At 47.6% G+C, this 14,069-nt stretch overlaps 1 protein-coding gene across 1 annotated transcript in view; it reads left to right on the top strand.

Annotated features, from left to right (window-relative positions):
• TBC1D17 (TBC1 domain family member 17) overlaps positions 1 to 14,069 on the top strand; it is a 1,580,308-nt gene that overhangs the window by 436,774 nt on the left and 1,129,465 nt on the right. The window contains exon 5 of the mRNA XM_044059599.1: positions 393 to 609. Coding sequence (XP_043915534.1) covers positions 393 to 609 — 217 coding nt within the window. The remainder of the gene's footprint in view (positions 1 to 392; positions 610 to 14,069) is intronic.

The raw sequence follows: 14,069 nt of genomic DNA, 5'->3' as shown, positions 1-14,069 counted from the left end.
TTCTCTTTCTTGTGATTTTTTAACTCATCTTTAGATATCTTCTCCACTTGTTTTCAAGCATATTCTTTCAGATACTGGAGAGAATTGAGGATTGCAAGGATCCAGATAGCTAGTACATACAGTTAAACATCTTTATCGTTTGAATCTCACAGATTGCTGTACCATTCAGCTGTACAAATGCTGGGCTTTTTCTCTTAAACTTAATTTTGTCCACGCTACTTCTAAAATACACATTAAGGGGTTGCAGCTAGGAAGAATGGTAAGGCTACAAGTAGAATCTGAACTAACAATAGACGTATCGTTGTTAAATTACTGATTTCATGTTAATGAAATATTATTGTGTGCATCATAGTGCCTTTTGATTCTTAAATTTATTTCTTTTATTTTTTTAGCTGCTGCACCTTTGTCAAATCCAGGATCTAGAGAAAAATGGTCATTTTCACTTGAACTCTCAGAGCTGAAATCAATAAGAAAAAGCAAACCTGGCCTGGGTTGGTCATTTCTTATCTTTATAACTAAAGAAGGTGTTTCAGTGCCCGCTCTTCACTTCCACAGTGGTGGCACCAGTGCCCTTCTCAAGGCCCTCAGCCAATACGTTTCCTTGTTTTCGTAAGTACTACGTTCAGGTGCTAGAAATGTAACCATTTTCTGTAATGTGCTTCCGTACTGCTTTTCTAACCAGAAGTGCCATGGATTTTTGATCTGTGTTATGATATTTGTGCAACCATGCGCATGCAGTCATAGGTGCTTACTAGGCTAACGACCACAAGGGCCTTTTAAAGCCTAACCATGTATCCCAAATCTCTGACAAGTTCTGGTACCCTTGATAAGTGTAAGCAGGGGCTTGGGAGGTGAACCATTTAAAGGTTGCCTTTGTCCATTAGATACATAGGTGCCAAGCCAGGGATGTATATAAACAGATGAGGCAATTTCTAGTTACCATGAGGAAAAGATTATCTGGATGATTTATCACCTGCAGTTAAGAAGCACAGAATGTATCACATGAAAACTACATAGTACTTTCTCCCATCCCCGTTGTTGATCATTTCAAAATTTTCTCTCTGCATCTCTTTTTTTTTTGTCTCAGTATAATTGCCTTGTATCTGTCTACTGCATTCTTGGAAGTTTGCAGCTGTTTTGAAATTATTTGTCTCATTGTACAGTTGCATGCAGCACTGTTTCTAACTCTTCTTTGGAAAAATACTGGACTCAGTACTTTTCCGTTATTGGGGCAACAGGTATAACGGGCACGCAATGATTGCACATTGCATAGCCCTGAACCGCTTATTTTGAAAGACCAAGAAACATACATGAAGACAAAGTACCCTTTTTTACTGCCTTGTAACGAGTCAGTCTGTATAACTTGTCATACGGACTAGATAAATCCCTCCCCCCAACAAGTAAAATTGGACGGTACTTCTGAACGAGCAACGACCGCGCACATTCCGCTCTCTGATTCTGATGTTAATACAAATGCCAGAAGCAGGGATTACTCCCTGCTGCAATACAACCATAGTTAGCAAGCTCTGGTTATGCCTGTTTCTTTTTGGTAAATGGTGTATTGATAGATTTTTTTTTTCTTAGTTACTGTCACTTCTGTAAGGAGAAAATTGAAGCTTAATGTCGTATCTGTTGTACTGTACTTAATCATCCATAAAAAGTTTCTCTAATAACAAATCTGTCTTTTATCCCCAAGGTAGCCACAGTGGCTTCATCTAAATCAACCATTCATTTGCTAGTATTTGTCCCGAATGACACCCATAAAGGAGAATATTTGTGCAGTGAACTACATGATCTGAAGTAGGATTGTTCATTTGTCAGCAACCTGTGGGTTACAGATCCGATATCGGATCCGAGCCGGCAACTTGTTTCAAGCTAATGGATCCGAGCTCCTAGCTCCTCCCTTCACCCATAATCCCCTGCTAACCCTCCATGACCTCAGATCTAGTTTGCCGCGCTTGTGATGGCTGGATCTTTTTGAGCTCTGTCAGATAAGTGGGAAAAAGTTAACTTTTTCTAATTATTTCTAGTCAGGAAATTCTTTTTTAGTTTGAAGTAATACTTGTAAAGTGTGTCTGAGTTAGATTCCTTATTTTTTAATTAATACCCTCCCTTCGCTGGTCGCTAGTGTGTGAGTGTTTGTTGTGGTCTTTTGGGGCCTGTGTGTGTGTGTAGTTGTTTTTCTTTCTTTTTTAGTTTAAAAAAAAAAAAAAAAAAAAGGAATGGCTGAGGCCCCAAAAGCCATATTTTCTAAATGTACCGAGTGTGGCTATAAGCTCTCCCCGGCTGATGGCCACACTCGGTGCGTTCGGTGCCTTGGGGTTGAACACTTCACCTCGGGCTGTACTATCTGTGCAGCGTTCAACCCCAGGGCACTGTAAGAACGGAGGTCGAAGCTGGTCCTGGCGGGACTTCTACCCCCGGATTCAGCTTCGGCCTCCGCTACCTCTGCTGCTCCCGTGGCTCCATCACAGCCTGTGGTGGTTGCCACTCCTGCCCCCCTGCCTCCGACTGGGATTCAAACTCCCGCTAAAGTGTCGGAGGACAGGGAGGCCAGGAGGGAGAAACGGAGGGAGAAGCACCACAAGCGGCGGGCCGAGACCTCCGTTTCGGCCCCGCCAGCTAAGCAGGCTTCTCCCTCCACTGTTTCTAGGTCTCCTCCTCCTCGGCTCCTATCCCCTTCTTTCTCGCCGGGGCCCGAGGAGGAGGAGACCCGATCTCAGTCGAGGTCATCGAGGCGGCATTCCAGGCCTGCCTCGGTGGCCTCTTCGAGATCCACTTTCAGCTTATCAGATGCAGACTTGGACCGGATGATGCGAAGGTTCATCCAGGCCCAGCCGCAGATGGGAGTGCTCTTGCCTCCCCCCCCCCCCTCGGGGGGGAGCTCGACACCTTTTTTCCACCCAATTGCTCCTTCTCCGACCTGCTACCCGGGTTTGGAGCGCTCGGAGCCGAGCAGCCTTGGAGCCGGGGGTGGGTCGGTGCCGACAGTACTTGGTACTTCGGATCCGACCCTACCCTCGAGTCTGTCGGATCCGACCTCTCGGAGCCGTGGTCCGAGCTTCAGATCCGGGGGATTCAGTGTGCCTTCGGCTCCGTCCAGGTCGGAGCACACTGGTGCCTCGGATCCGACGGTCTCGGCGCCGGCTCCGATCCCTTCATCGGATCCGAGTGGGAGACGACTTTCAGATCCATTGGAGAGTGGCTCTCTCTCGGCATTCGATGTTGTGGAGAGGGCTCTGTTGAGAGCATCCGGACCCCTGGTCCTTGCATCGACTCCTCCCTGCACTCCCTCTCTGCTGGGCCAGGCTTCCATCACCTGGCCAAAGGGACAGCCTGCTTCGATGTCACAGATAGTTCCATTGGAACAAGATGTTGCTGGCGAGGCCTCCTCGGACAGTCCCCCCTGAGGAAGCTCCCCGCAAGCATAAGTGCAAAAGGAGGCACTGGACTCCCCTGAGTCCTTAACCAAGGACATGGACTTGGAGGAAGGGGAAGGCTCTCCAAGATCACCCCCTGAGGATGTCTCCTTTGGAGACATCATGGAGATGCTTAGAATCAGAGGTGGGTGGTCTGCCCCCAAGTCTTCCTCTGATGAGTCCGTGTTTCTGGAGGCATTCGAGGCAGGCCCGTCTACCTCCTGGGTGTCCCCTCCAGCCGACCCCCTGGTGGACCTCATTACCACCAGGGCATGGAAGGATCCGGACACCGTGGAGCCAATATCGAAGCGACCGGATAGGATTCTTAGCCCCCCCTCAGACCGGTCACATTGGAGTAAGGGCCCCCCTGTAGATGCCATGTTGACGGCAGCCACAAAGAGGGAATTGGCTCAGGAGAGTCCCTCAGTCCATCCACCGAGCAAAGAGTCCTGTTTGATGGACCGCTTAGGGAAGCGAGTCTTTAGTTCAGCGACCTTCTCAGTAAGGTCTCTGAACTATATGGCACATGTCATCAGGATGCAGCGGGATCTTATCAAAGAATATGCTGCATCCCCCCCTGAGTCCATGTCGGAGGAGGATAAACAATTGTACTCCACCCGAATGGCCACTCTGAGATCTATTTCAAACACCTCTATGCGGCTGTTGTCCCACGCCACAGAGGGAGCCGCTAGGGCTACTGGAGCAGGCCTAGTCATGAGACGTCAGGCCTGGCTCCATCATTGCGACTTTACGGAGCCCTTTAAAGCGTCCTTCGCGAACGCCCCCTTTGATGGTTCTGCCCTTTTTGGCAAAACAGTTCGCGAGACGCTTGTCCAGAGTGAGAAGGACGGGAAGACGTTGTCTGCCGTCGGAGTCCACTTCTCTGCTCCCCAGCGGTCCTTTTCAAGGAACCAAAAGTGTCAGAAGAAGATGTGGTTCCGGAAATCACAACATTCCCAACCAGCTCCGGACAACCAGTCCTACCGTGGCAGAGGTGGACAGGGAGGACGTCGCCCCAGGGGGAGAGGGACTCCGAGAAATTTTCGGTCCAGAGAACCTTTCTCTGAGCGGCCCGTGCAGCAGCCTTGAGGGGTTGCCCGGCTGCTCCACTCTGGAGGCAGTCGGGGGGCGTTTTTCGAAACATCTAGCGGCATGGGAGTCCATCACAACAGACCGCTGGGTGCTTCGCATCATATCCAGAGGATACAAAATACCAATTCTTCATGTCCCCCGATCCAAGAACCTCCCCGATGTACCACCCGATCACAGGGAGGCCGCAGCCGCAAAAATACAGCAGCTGCTAAGAAAAAGAGCCATCCAGCCCGTCCCCCAAGACCAGCTTGGATTTAGGGTTCTACTCCAGGTTCTTTTTGGTGCCAAAAAAGACGGGGGATCTGAGACCCATTCTAGACCTTTACCGCTTGAACCTGTCAGTAACCAAGGAAAAATTCCGAATGGTCACTCTTCAATCTATCCTACCCCTTTTGAGGGAGAACAATTGGATGTGCTCTATAGACCTCAAGGATGCGTATTACCACATCTTAATGGACAAACGATCCAGGAGGTTCCTTCGCTTCCGGCTGGGAGCCAGTCACTACCAGTTCAGGGTCCTTCCCTTTGGCCTCACCACAGCCCCCAGGGTGTTCACCAAAGTCTTAGCAGTGATTGCGGCCCACCTGAGACTCCAGGGAATTCAGGTCTTCCCGTACCTGGACGACTGGCTCCTGACCGCACCAACAAGGCATCTACTTTGCTTGGCCAGAGACTTCTTTCTCCATCTAGCCCCACAACTAGGCATTACTATCAATGTCGGCAAATCTCTACTGGCTCCAACACAGATCATAGAGTTCATAGGTGCCAGAATAAACACCAGAGATTTGCGAGCCTTCCTAACTGCCGAAAGAATCAGAAATCTACAACTTCATGTGCGGGCTATCCTTCATTCAGAGGCTTCACCAGCGGAATTGATCCTGAGGGCACTAGGCTCCATGGCGGCAGCGATTACACTCCTTCCATGCGCCTGTTTGAACATGCGAGTCCTGCAGTGGACTCTGTTAGTGCAATGGTCCTTCCTATCCCTTCCTCTCCACCATCCCATTGCTATCAGCAAGGCTTGCATAAGGGCGCTACTATGGTGGCTCCAAGCATCAAACTTCCATACGGGCCGTCCCTTCTGCACCTCTCCCCCTATCACCACGGTGACCACGGACGCTTCCCGCCTCGGGTGGGGGGGGGCATTACTCAGGCAGGACAGTCCAAGGCGCGTGGAACGATACAGAGACCTCCCTGCATATCAACGTTCTGGAGATGAGAGCGGTGCTGTTGGCGTTGCAAGCACTTCAGAGCTTCCTCCCCGCAGGAGCGATTACAATTCACTCGGACAACATGTCAGTGGTCTGGTATATCAACAAACAGGGGGGAACCAGATCTTATCCTCTTTGCCGCGAAGCCATGAGAGTGTGGGAATGGGTGATCTCCACCAACCGCTTTCTGATTGCAACACACATTCCGGGGAGGACCAACATCCTAGTGGACAAGCTCAGCCACACCCTTCTTACCCCTTACGAGTGGTCTCTCAATCGTCTAGTAGCGAAGCAGATATTCGCAACATGGAGGCAACCCTGCTGCGATCTTTTTGCATCTCCATCAAACGCCAGATGCGACAATTTCTTCGCTCTAATCCCCCCACCAGGGGAATCTCCAAGAGACGCTCTGGTGCATGCTTGGCCACCTGGTCTACTATATGCCTATTCTCCTCTTCCAATGATGATACAACTCTTACAGAAAGCCTCGCGGTTGGGGAGCAAAATGATTCTCATTGCCCCATTCTGGCCTCGACAAATTTGGTTCCCTTACCTGTGGTCTCACCTTGTGAATCACCCTTGGATTCTAGATCCTATTCCGGATCTCATCTCCCATCCATTGGACTTGCCAACTCCAAACCTGGACAATCTGAAACTGACAGCTTGGTTGCTCCAGTTCCACTCCTAGTTAGGACTCCCGGTATCTCTTCACCAGTCAAAGCCATCCTCATGGCAGCGCATAAGCCCTCCACCAGGATAGTGTATCACAGTAAATGGAAATGTTTTTCCATCTGGGCGGAGCGCCGCGATCTAGATCCCTTTACGGCTCCTCTTCCATCCATTTTAGACTTCCTAACCGAACTCTTTCAAGAAGGCGCTAGTTGTTCAACTGTCAAAGTGCAATTGGCAGCCATTTCTCATTATCATGTGGGACATGATGCAGGGCCCTTGATGTCAGCCAAATTGTGTAAAACCTTTCTCAAGGGTACCTTTTTACTTAGACCTCCTGTAAAAGAAGCCGTACCCCCATGGGATCTTACTTTAGTTCTTCAAGCCTTGACTGCTCCACCATTTGAACCCGCTGCGTCAGTGGATCTCAAATTCTTGTCATGGAAAACAGCATTCCTTGTAGCCATTACTTCAGCGAAAAGAGTGTCGGAACTTCAGGCTCTTTCTGTAAAGCCTCCACATCTGATTTTTCACCCTGATAGAGTGTACCTCAGGATCATTCCCTCCTTTCTTCCCAAGATAGCATCAGAAACCAACATAAACCAATCCATAAATTTACCGGTTTTCTTCCCTAAATATCAAAATAAGAGTGAATACAAGCTGCACTCATTGGATGTTCATAGGCAGCTTCGTTTTTATACTCATAGGATGGCTGGCCATAGACAATCTGACCAGCTGTTCGTTTCCTTTGCCAAATTTAACTTGGGGAAAGCTATCTCTGAAGTATCTTTATCTCGCTGGATTTCCTAATGTATTATACTGGCTCATCAAGCCTCGGGTAGACCCGCACCAGAAGGAGTTCGTGCTCATTCCACTCGCTCCATTTCTACTTCTGTGGCTTTCAAGTCTAGAGTTCCTTTGGATGATATTTGTTCTGCAGCCACTTGGGCTTCATCTCATACCTTTATCAACCACTACAAGCTAGACCTGCTTTCTAGAGGGAGAGCATCCTTTGGCTCTGCGGTGCTTCGTAATATCGTTCCATGATGGCCACCCGAGGTGCAGGTAGCTGGGGACTCTGTCCCACAGGTTGCTGACAAATGAACAATCCTACTTCAGATTTAGAAGTTATGTACTCACCATAACGTTCCATCTGAGTAGGTAGTTCATTTGTCTGCAACCATCCCCCCCCTCCTTCCCCCTGACCTTCTTCAGATCTATTAGTTTTTAGATATCCTTTGTTGGATATATATTGGGAGGCAAACTAGATCTGAGATCATGGAGGGTTAGCAGGGGATTATGGGTGAAGGGAGGATCTAGGAGCTCGGATCCATTAGCTTGAAACAAGTTGCCGGCTCGGATCCGATATCGGATCCGTAACCCACAGGTTGCAGACAAATGAACTACCTACTCAGATGGAACGTTATGGTGAGTACATAACTTCTAATTCACAGTCGTCTCTGATTCTACTTGCGTAGAACCAAGTCCGTCACAAAAGAGTCTGTTCTTGTCATTTGCCCCAGTTACATTGGGAAAGAAAGTTTCTAAGAAGATCTCTTCTAAATGACTAATGGACTGTAAACCATTACTTTACACAAGTAAGAGAAGACTACAAAGGAGTGGAGTTCATGTGTTACTTTTTCGTTGTTTGCAGTGAATTACATGTGAATACAACTGTAAGAAGTTATCGTGGTCATTAGACCCGTTGCCATGATAACGGAAAAGTAACCTGGATTCTTAGGTTTTCTGGAATGCTTTGAGATGCTTATACATTTTAAGCATGCATACTATTTGCTCTTTTTAAAATTTATGCATGCATAGTAGGATCCTGTAGTCTCTCTGTATGTAAGACTATTGGTACAAAATTTGCATAATTTTAGTTTTTGAAACCAACTGCACTGTTATAGGTTCTCGCCCATTAACTTCCCTCCCAACAAATGACCTAGCCATTCCCAGGTGTTTTATTTTACTGTGACGACCTGTTCTCTAGGAAAAATCAATCTGTAGTCTCGGGGATTGTGGCAGCCAGACAAAAATTGGGAAAGTGACTTGTAGGCCCAAGACTATTGGTACAAAATTTGCATAATTTTAGTTTTTGAAACCAACTGCACTGTTATAGGTTCTCGCCCATTAACTTCCCTCCCAACAAATGACCTAGCCATTCCCAGGTGTTTTATTTTACTGTGACGACCTGTTCTCTAGGAAAAATCAATCTGTAGTCTCAGGGATTGTGGCAGCCAGACAAAAATTGGGAAAGTGACTTGTAGGCCCATCATACTTGCGTACGTTTTTATTTTTATAATGATGGCCATACAGCCATACTGGCCAGAGGCTTGTGCGTGTTTTGATATTATGAAATCAGCATTTTGCTGCTTTGCATTCAAACATTAGGATGCCGCCTTGTCTTTATTGTATGCTTAATCATACCAGTGGTAGATCTCTTGTTTCTTTCCTTTTCACTCACCTTTTCTCTGAGAGCAGAGTGAGTCATTGACTGCTTGAACCCCATCATCTGCCCCTGGCTGGCCTTTCATTCACAAGGCATTAGCTGATCTCATGTTGCCAGCACTGCATACAGAAATCCTAGTTTTGCAAAAACAGGCCAGACACTTGTCTCTCTATCTATATTGTTTCCATTCTGTCAGTATCCTTGTATAGATTAGAATTTGTAGACATTCATGCCTTAATACATGTGGGATTTCAGTAGCCTTCAACACAGAAGCTGTACTGTTTCCTTTTTACTGGTAGTGTTACACACAAGTGTTCTAACCTTAGTTGCATACCTACTTCTATGTAATATTTCTTTGTTCATACCACTAAGTTGCTTTTAAGCCTTGCTGATACTTCCTCCTCATTGTTTATTGCTTTTCTGAATTGTTTCTTCATGCATGCATTACCCCAAACTCCATTGTTTTAAATCTAATCTAACATATTTTTGACCATTCCTTTTCCAACACAAATGGAAACTTGTTATATTACTTTTCATTTTTAGACCGTGCATTTCAGTACTTCAGTAATCCTGTTTTAGTGATCATGGACTCCTTAGTGACAACTCATAAACTGTTAATGGTATGCTCATTCATATCCTTGGGTCATATCTGACGTCAGCACTTAATGTGGCCACATGTGGACTTTAGAAAGCCTACTGTGTTTCAGAACCCCTACTGTACTTCAACTTTTCAGGAACGCAAGAAGCTGTTACAAGTCATTACTTAAATAGAATTAGCAGCACTTCAAAACTTCAGATGGATTCAGTATTTAATACTTAAGCTCAAATCTAAAAGCTTCTGCACTGGAATTAAAGCTTTCTTTCATCAAGGAAAATATTTATCCTTCCTTGACTGACTTCCATTAGTTGTGGCAGAATAATAATTCAGTAATTCTCCTCTGATATATTACTGACCTCCATATGGCAAGAAGAAAGCTAGCAAGTTAGGCTGGTGTTCAGCAAGTAAGCTAGGTAAATGAACAAGAGAAGAAGCCAGCACCCTGGAGGATCCATACAAAACAAACTTTATTCCAACTGAAACTAGACCGGTTTCAGCAACAAGGCTTTGGTCAGTAGTACATCCATATCTCTAAAGAAACACGACATCCAAGTAAGTTATTCTGTCAGCAACTATTACATCTTCAATCAAGTTACTGACAGTTGTTAACTTTCTGTAGAAACTCAGTGTCAGTATCGCCCACCTGACCTGTTAGTACTTCTACTTCTCAGACTTTGTGTTTCTAGTTGAGCTCGTCTGTAACTCTCCTTCTTAATCACAGCATCACAGAATGATATGTCAGCTGTGGAAGCAAATTGTTACTCTCCCACTCTTTGTAATAGTCTATAACAAATGTCAGACTTATTTCTCTAGTGTCTTTCCTAGTTAAACTGCTGAAAAGGTAGTGCATAAGTAACTGAACAATAAACTTTTTCAAATGTTACAGAAGAGTGTAATCCACACATGACATTGACCCTACTCTGTATATAATTCACAATTAAATGCATTCTAAGCTTAGCAGTGGTAGAATTGTTGTCCTGATGTTCATCGTGTTACACTGCTGCAGTCATCACACTTGGGTTATCCTGCCGTCATGTGGTCCCGCAGTCGGCCAGAGTTCCAAAGTCTTGGTCAGGCATCGGTTGCTGTCGCTTCTTCCCTGACGTCAGTGCGCCAGGGGTATATAAGATGCATCCAACGCCATTTTCTTCAGTCTTTCTTGCCGCGCGGTGCCCGAAGCAGAAGCAGTTCGCAAGTGCCGGTTGGCCGACTCCTGAGATTTTCAAATCAAATTTCAGACCGAAGTCTTCAATAAAGCTAAGTACCCCATTGGGAAACCTTTTCTTGCCTCAGTCCGATGTCCAAAAAAAGTTAACAATTGTATTTCTTGTGGGAAGCAAATACCTCATAAGGACTTTCATTCTTATTGTATTCCTTGCCTAGGCCCAGACCACGACGTCACAGGTTGTCGGTTTTGTGCTAGGTTTAATAAACGAACTATTAAACGTCTGATGTTAAGTTGTCTATCTCGCCTTCATTCTTGCTGGATGGGTTCGGAGCCGACCTCGGCTCCGACTCGGCCACTCTAAAAGCTCGAGAGTTGGTTCCACCGGCTCGAGGCTCCCCTTATATCCCACAATGCTAGGCGTGAGTTACCTCAGATCTCATTTGCCGCTACAGCGATCGAGGTGTTGGTTTTCTACCGGCTTCTTGGTAAGTAAACTTTCAGTAAAGTTAGGATACTTAAACCCCTTTATTTTTAAGTTTAACTACTTTTCCCTTAGTTTAGTGGAATTCTAACCCTTTTTTCACAAAAATCCCGTTTCTTCCCCATAAGAACTTAAAAGTTCTCCCTCGGGCCTTCAGGCCTTTCTTCCTTTCCCTAGTGGTGTGTGTGTGTTGCTTCTCTTAATTAAAACATTTTGATAGTTGTTTTATTTTGAGTTTTAAAAATAAGATAAGGTGTAATCAGTGTGTTTGACTGAGTGTGTGTGGTTACACTTTCTTGTTCTAAGATGTCTAAAGACACAAAGGTCTCAGGCTTCAAGAAGTGTGATGCGTGCTGTCAGAAAATGTCTCTGACAGACGGTCACACTTCTTGTGTCTACTGCCTGGGGCCTTTGCACCTGCAGGACTCCTGTGCTGTATGCCACGGCTTCAGTCCCAGGGTCCTGCAGGAAAGAAAGAACAAATTGATCCTAAGGGGTCTACTTAAGCCTGAGGATTCCCTCTCTGTCTCTGGGAAGCCCTCCAAGGCTTCTAGGTCCTCGGCTCCAGCTACTGAGCCGAGACCTAAGGCTACTAAACCTACGTCTGCATCGGCTCCGGCTGGAGCCGATGAGTCTACAGCTTCTGTGGTTCCCTCGGCTCCGGCTGGAGCCGAGGTATTAGAAATTCCCTTGTCGGCTCCGACCAGACCTTCGGAGCCGACATCTAGGAAGAGATCTAGGTCACCATCCCTTGGCTCCGTTCATTCGGCTCCAGCATCTCCTCTGCTGTCTGAACGGAGCCATAAATCTCACTCCTCTAGGTCATCGAGGCTGTCGGACCATGACCTTCAAAGGGTAGTGAGTCGACTTCTTAAGTCCGAGGCACTGGCCCAAATGCTTCAGAGCCCGACTCATCAGTCGATGCCTGCCCCTGTCCATCAATATGTTCCTCCTCCGACTCCGTTGAGCTCGGAGCCGGGGCATTTCGGAACCGAGACTGTGGTAGCGTCGGAGCCGATACAGATGTCTTCGGCTCCGTCGTCGGCTCCGATTTCTTCTTTCGAAGAATCTCGGCGCCGGACTTCCCTCGTCGGCTCCGAGGGGGTGAGTGGCATCGGACCCTTGTCCGACCCCGCTCTTCCTCTCGGAGCTTCTGCGCTGGTGAGTTCGGCTCCGACATCGGCCTCGGAGCCATCACTGTCGGTGCCGAGGGAGGTTCTCAGCTTCTCGGAGCGGGGACCTCTGGCTCTGCCTGACAGGGGTGCGTTCGAGGTCATGCGGAGTGTGTTAGAACCTGGCTCTACTCCACAGTCGGCTCCGTCCGCCCCTCCCTCTACGGTACCTCAGGTCAAGTCGACTCACTCCCTCATCCCGGACCGCAGAGAGCCAGCTCCTCAGGAACCCCCTGTGGGGATCTCATCCTCTTCCGAGGCCTCTCCTGATTTGGCAGAAGAACCCCCTCGGAAGAGAAAGTGTAAGAGGAAACACATTGACTCACCTGAGTCCGTCACCTCTGACACAGATTTAGAGGATTCCGAGGGTTCCTCCCGTTCCCCTTCTGAAGATGTCTCTTTTGCAGACATTCTAGAAATTCTCAAACAGAGGGGAAATTGGCCAGCCCTCAACCCTTCGGAGGATGAATCTGTGTACCTTGAGGCGTTTGGCTCTCGTCCTTCCACCTCCTGGGTGTCTCCCCCCCCTTTGACCCCCTCATGCAGGTGGTAGCTAAAAAGGCATGGACGGCTCCTGATTCAGTGGACCCCACTCCCAGGAGACCCTCAAAATTCATAACGGCACCAACAGACAAACAGTTCTTGACAAAAGGAGTTTCTGTGGATGCTGTGGTGGTTGCTGCTGCCACTAAGAAGGAATTAGCTGATCCTTCAGTACCTGTCCATCCACCTAACAAGGAATCTAGGTCCATGGACAGGTACGGGAAGCGGATGTTCTCGTCAGCGACATTTGCTATGCGTTCGCTGAACTACCTATGCCATTTTACTCGTCTTCAAAGAGACTTGATCAAAGAAGCGAGTGACATGTTGAAGGATCCTACAGCTGCGGGTTTTCAAGATAAGATGAACACTCAGCTGGCTACCCTGAACTCCATAGCCAACTCCTCCATGCGCCTCCTTTCTTATGCGGCTGATGGAGCGAGCAGGGCGCAGGGACAGGTGTGGCCTTACGTAGGCATGCCTGGATGCGGCTATGCAATTTTGCGGACCCCTTTAAAACGTCTTTCACTAATTCCCCATTCGATGGATCATCTCTCTTTGGTCCTCAAGTGAAAGAAACCTTGACTAGGTGCGAGACTGATGGCAAGACTCTTTCTGCCGTCGGAGTCCGTTTTCTACTCCTTCTAGGCCTTACCCCAAAGGCCAGAAAAGTGGGAAAATGTGGTTCCGTAAACAATCTCAAGGGACTTCGCCTGACGCACAGAGTCGGTTCCCCGGCAGAGGCGGGAATAACAATGGTAGACGTCGCCCTCGAGGCAGGGGGGACCCGCAGAACCAGGGCAATCGAGAAGCCTTCTCTGATAAGCCCTTTCAGCATCCCTGAGGTGTTGCCCGACTGCCCACCTTCGGAGGCAGTCGGGGGAAGATTGTCACTGTACCCAGAAGCCTGGCTATCCCTGACTCAAGACAAATGGGTACAGTCTATCATTTCCGAAGGCTATTCCATTCCCTTTCTTCGCATTCCAAACCAATCAAAAAAATCCCTTCCAGATGTTCCACCCGCTCAAAGGGATCTAGCGGTTTTGGAAATTTCAAAGCTGCTTGCGAAAAGAGCAATTCAGCCAGTTCCAGCAGACCAGCAAGGATCCGGAATCTACTCAAGGTTCTTTTAGTTCCAAAGAAAACAGGGGACTGGAGACCAATTTTGGATCTCAGTATCTTGAACAGATCAGTCAAGAAAACAAGATTTCGGATGGTCACGCTGCAGTCCATCCTTCCCCTATTGGGAAAAGGAAACTGGATATGCTCT

The sequence above is a fragment of the Protopterus annectens genome, chromosome 17.part0, assembly GCF_019279795.1.
Source record: "Protopterus annectens isolate FY-2018-M chromosome 17.part0, PAN1.0, whole genome shotgun sequence".
Taxonomy (NCBI): Eukaryota; Metazoa; Chordata; order Ceratodontiformes; family Protopteridae; genus Protopterus; species Protopterus annectens.
The sequence above is the reverse complement of the archived record's forward strand: the minus strand, read 5'-3'. Positions and strand labels throughout refer to the sequence as shown.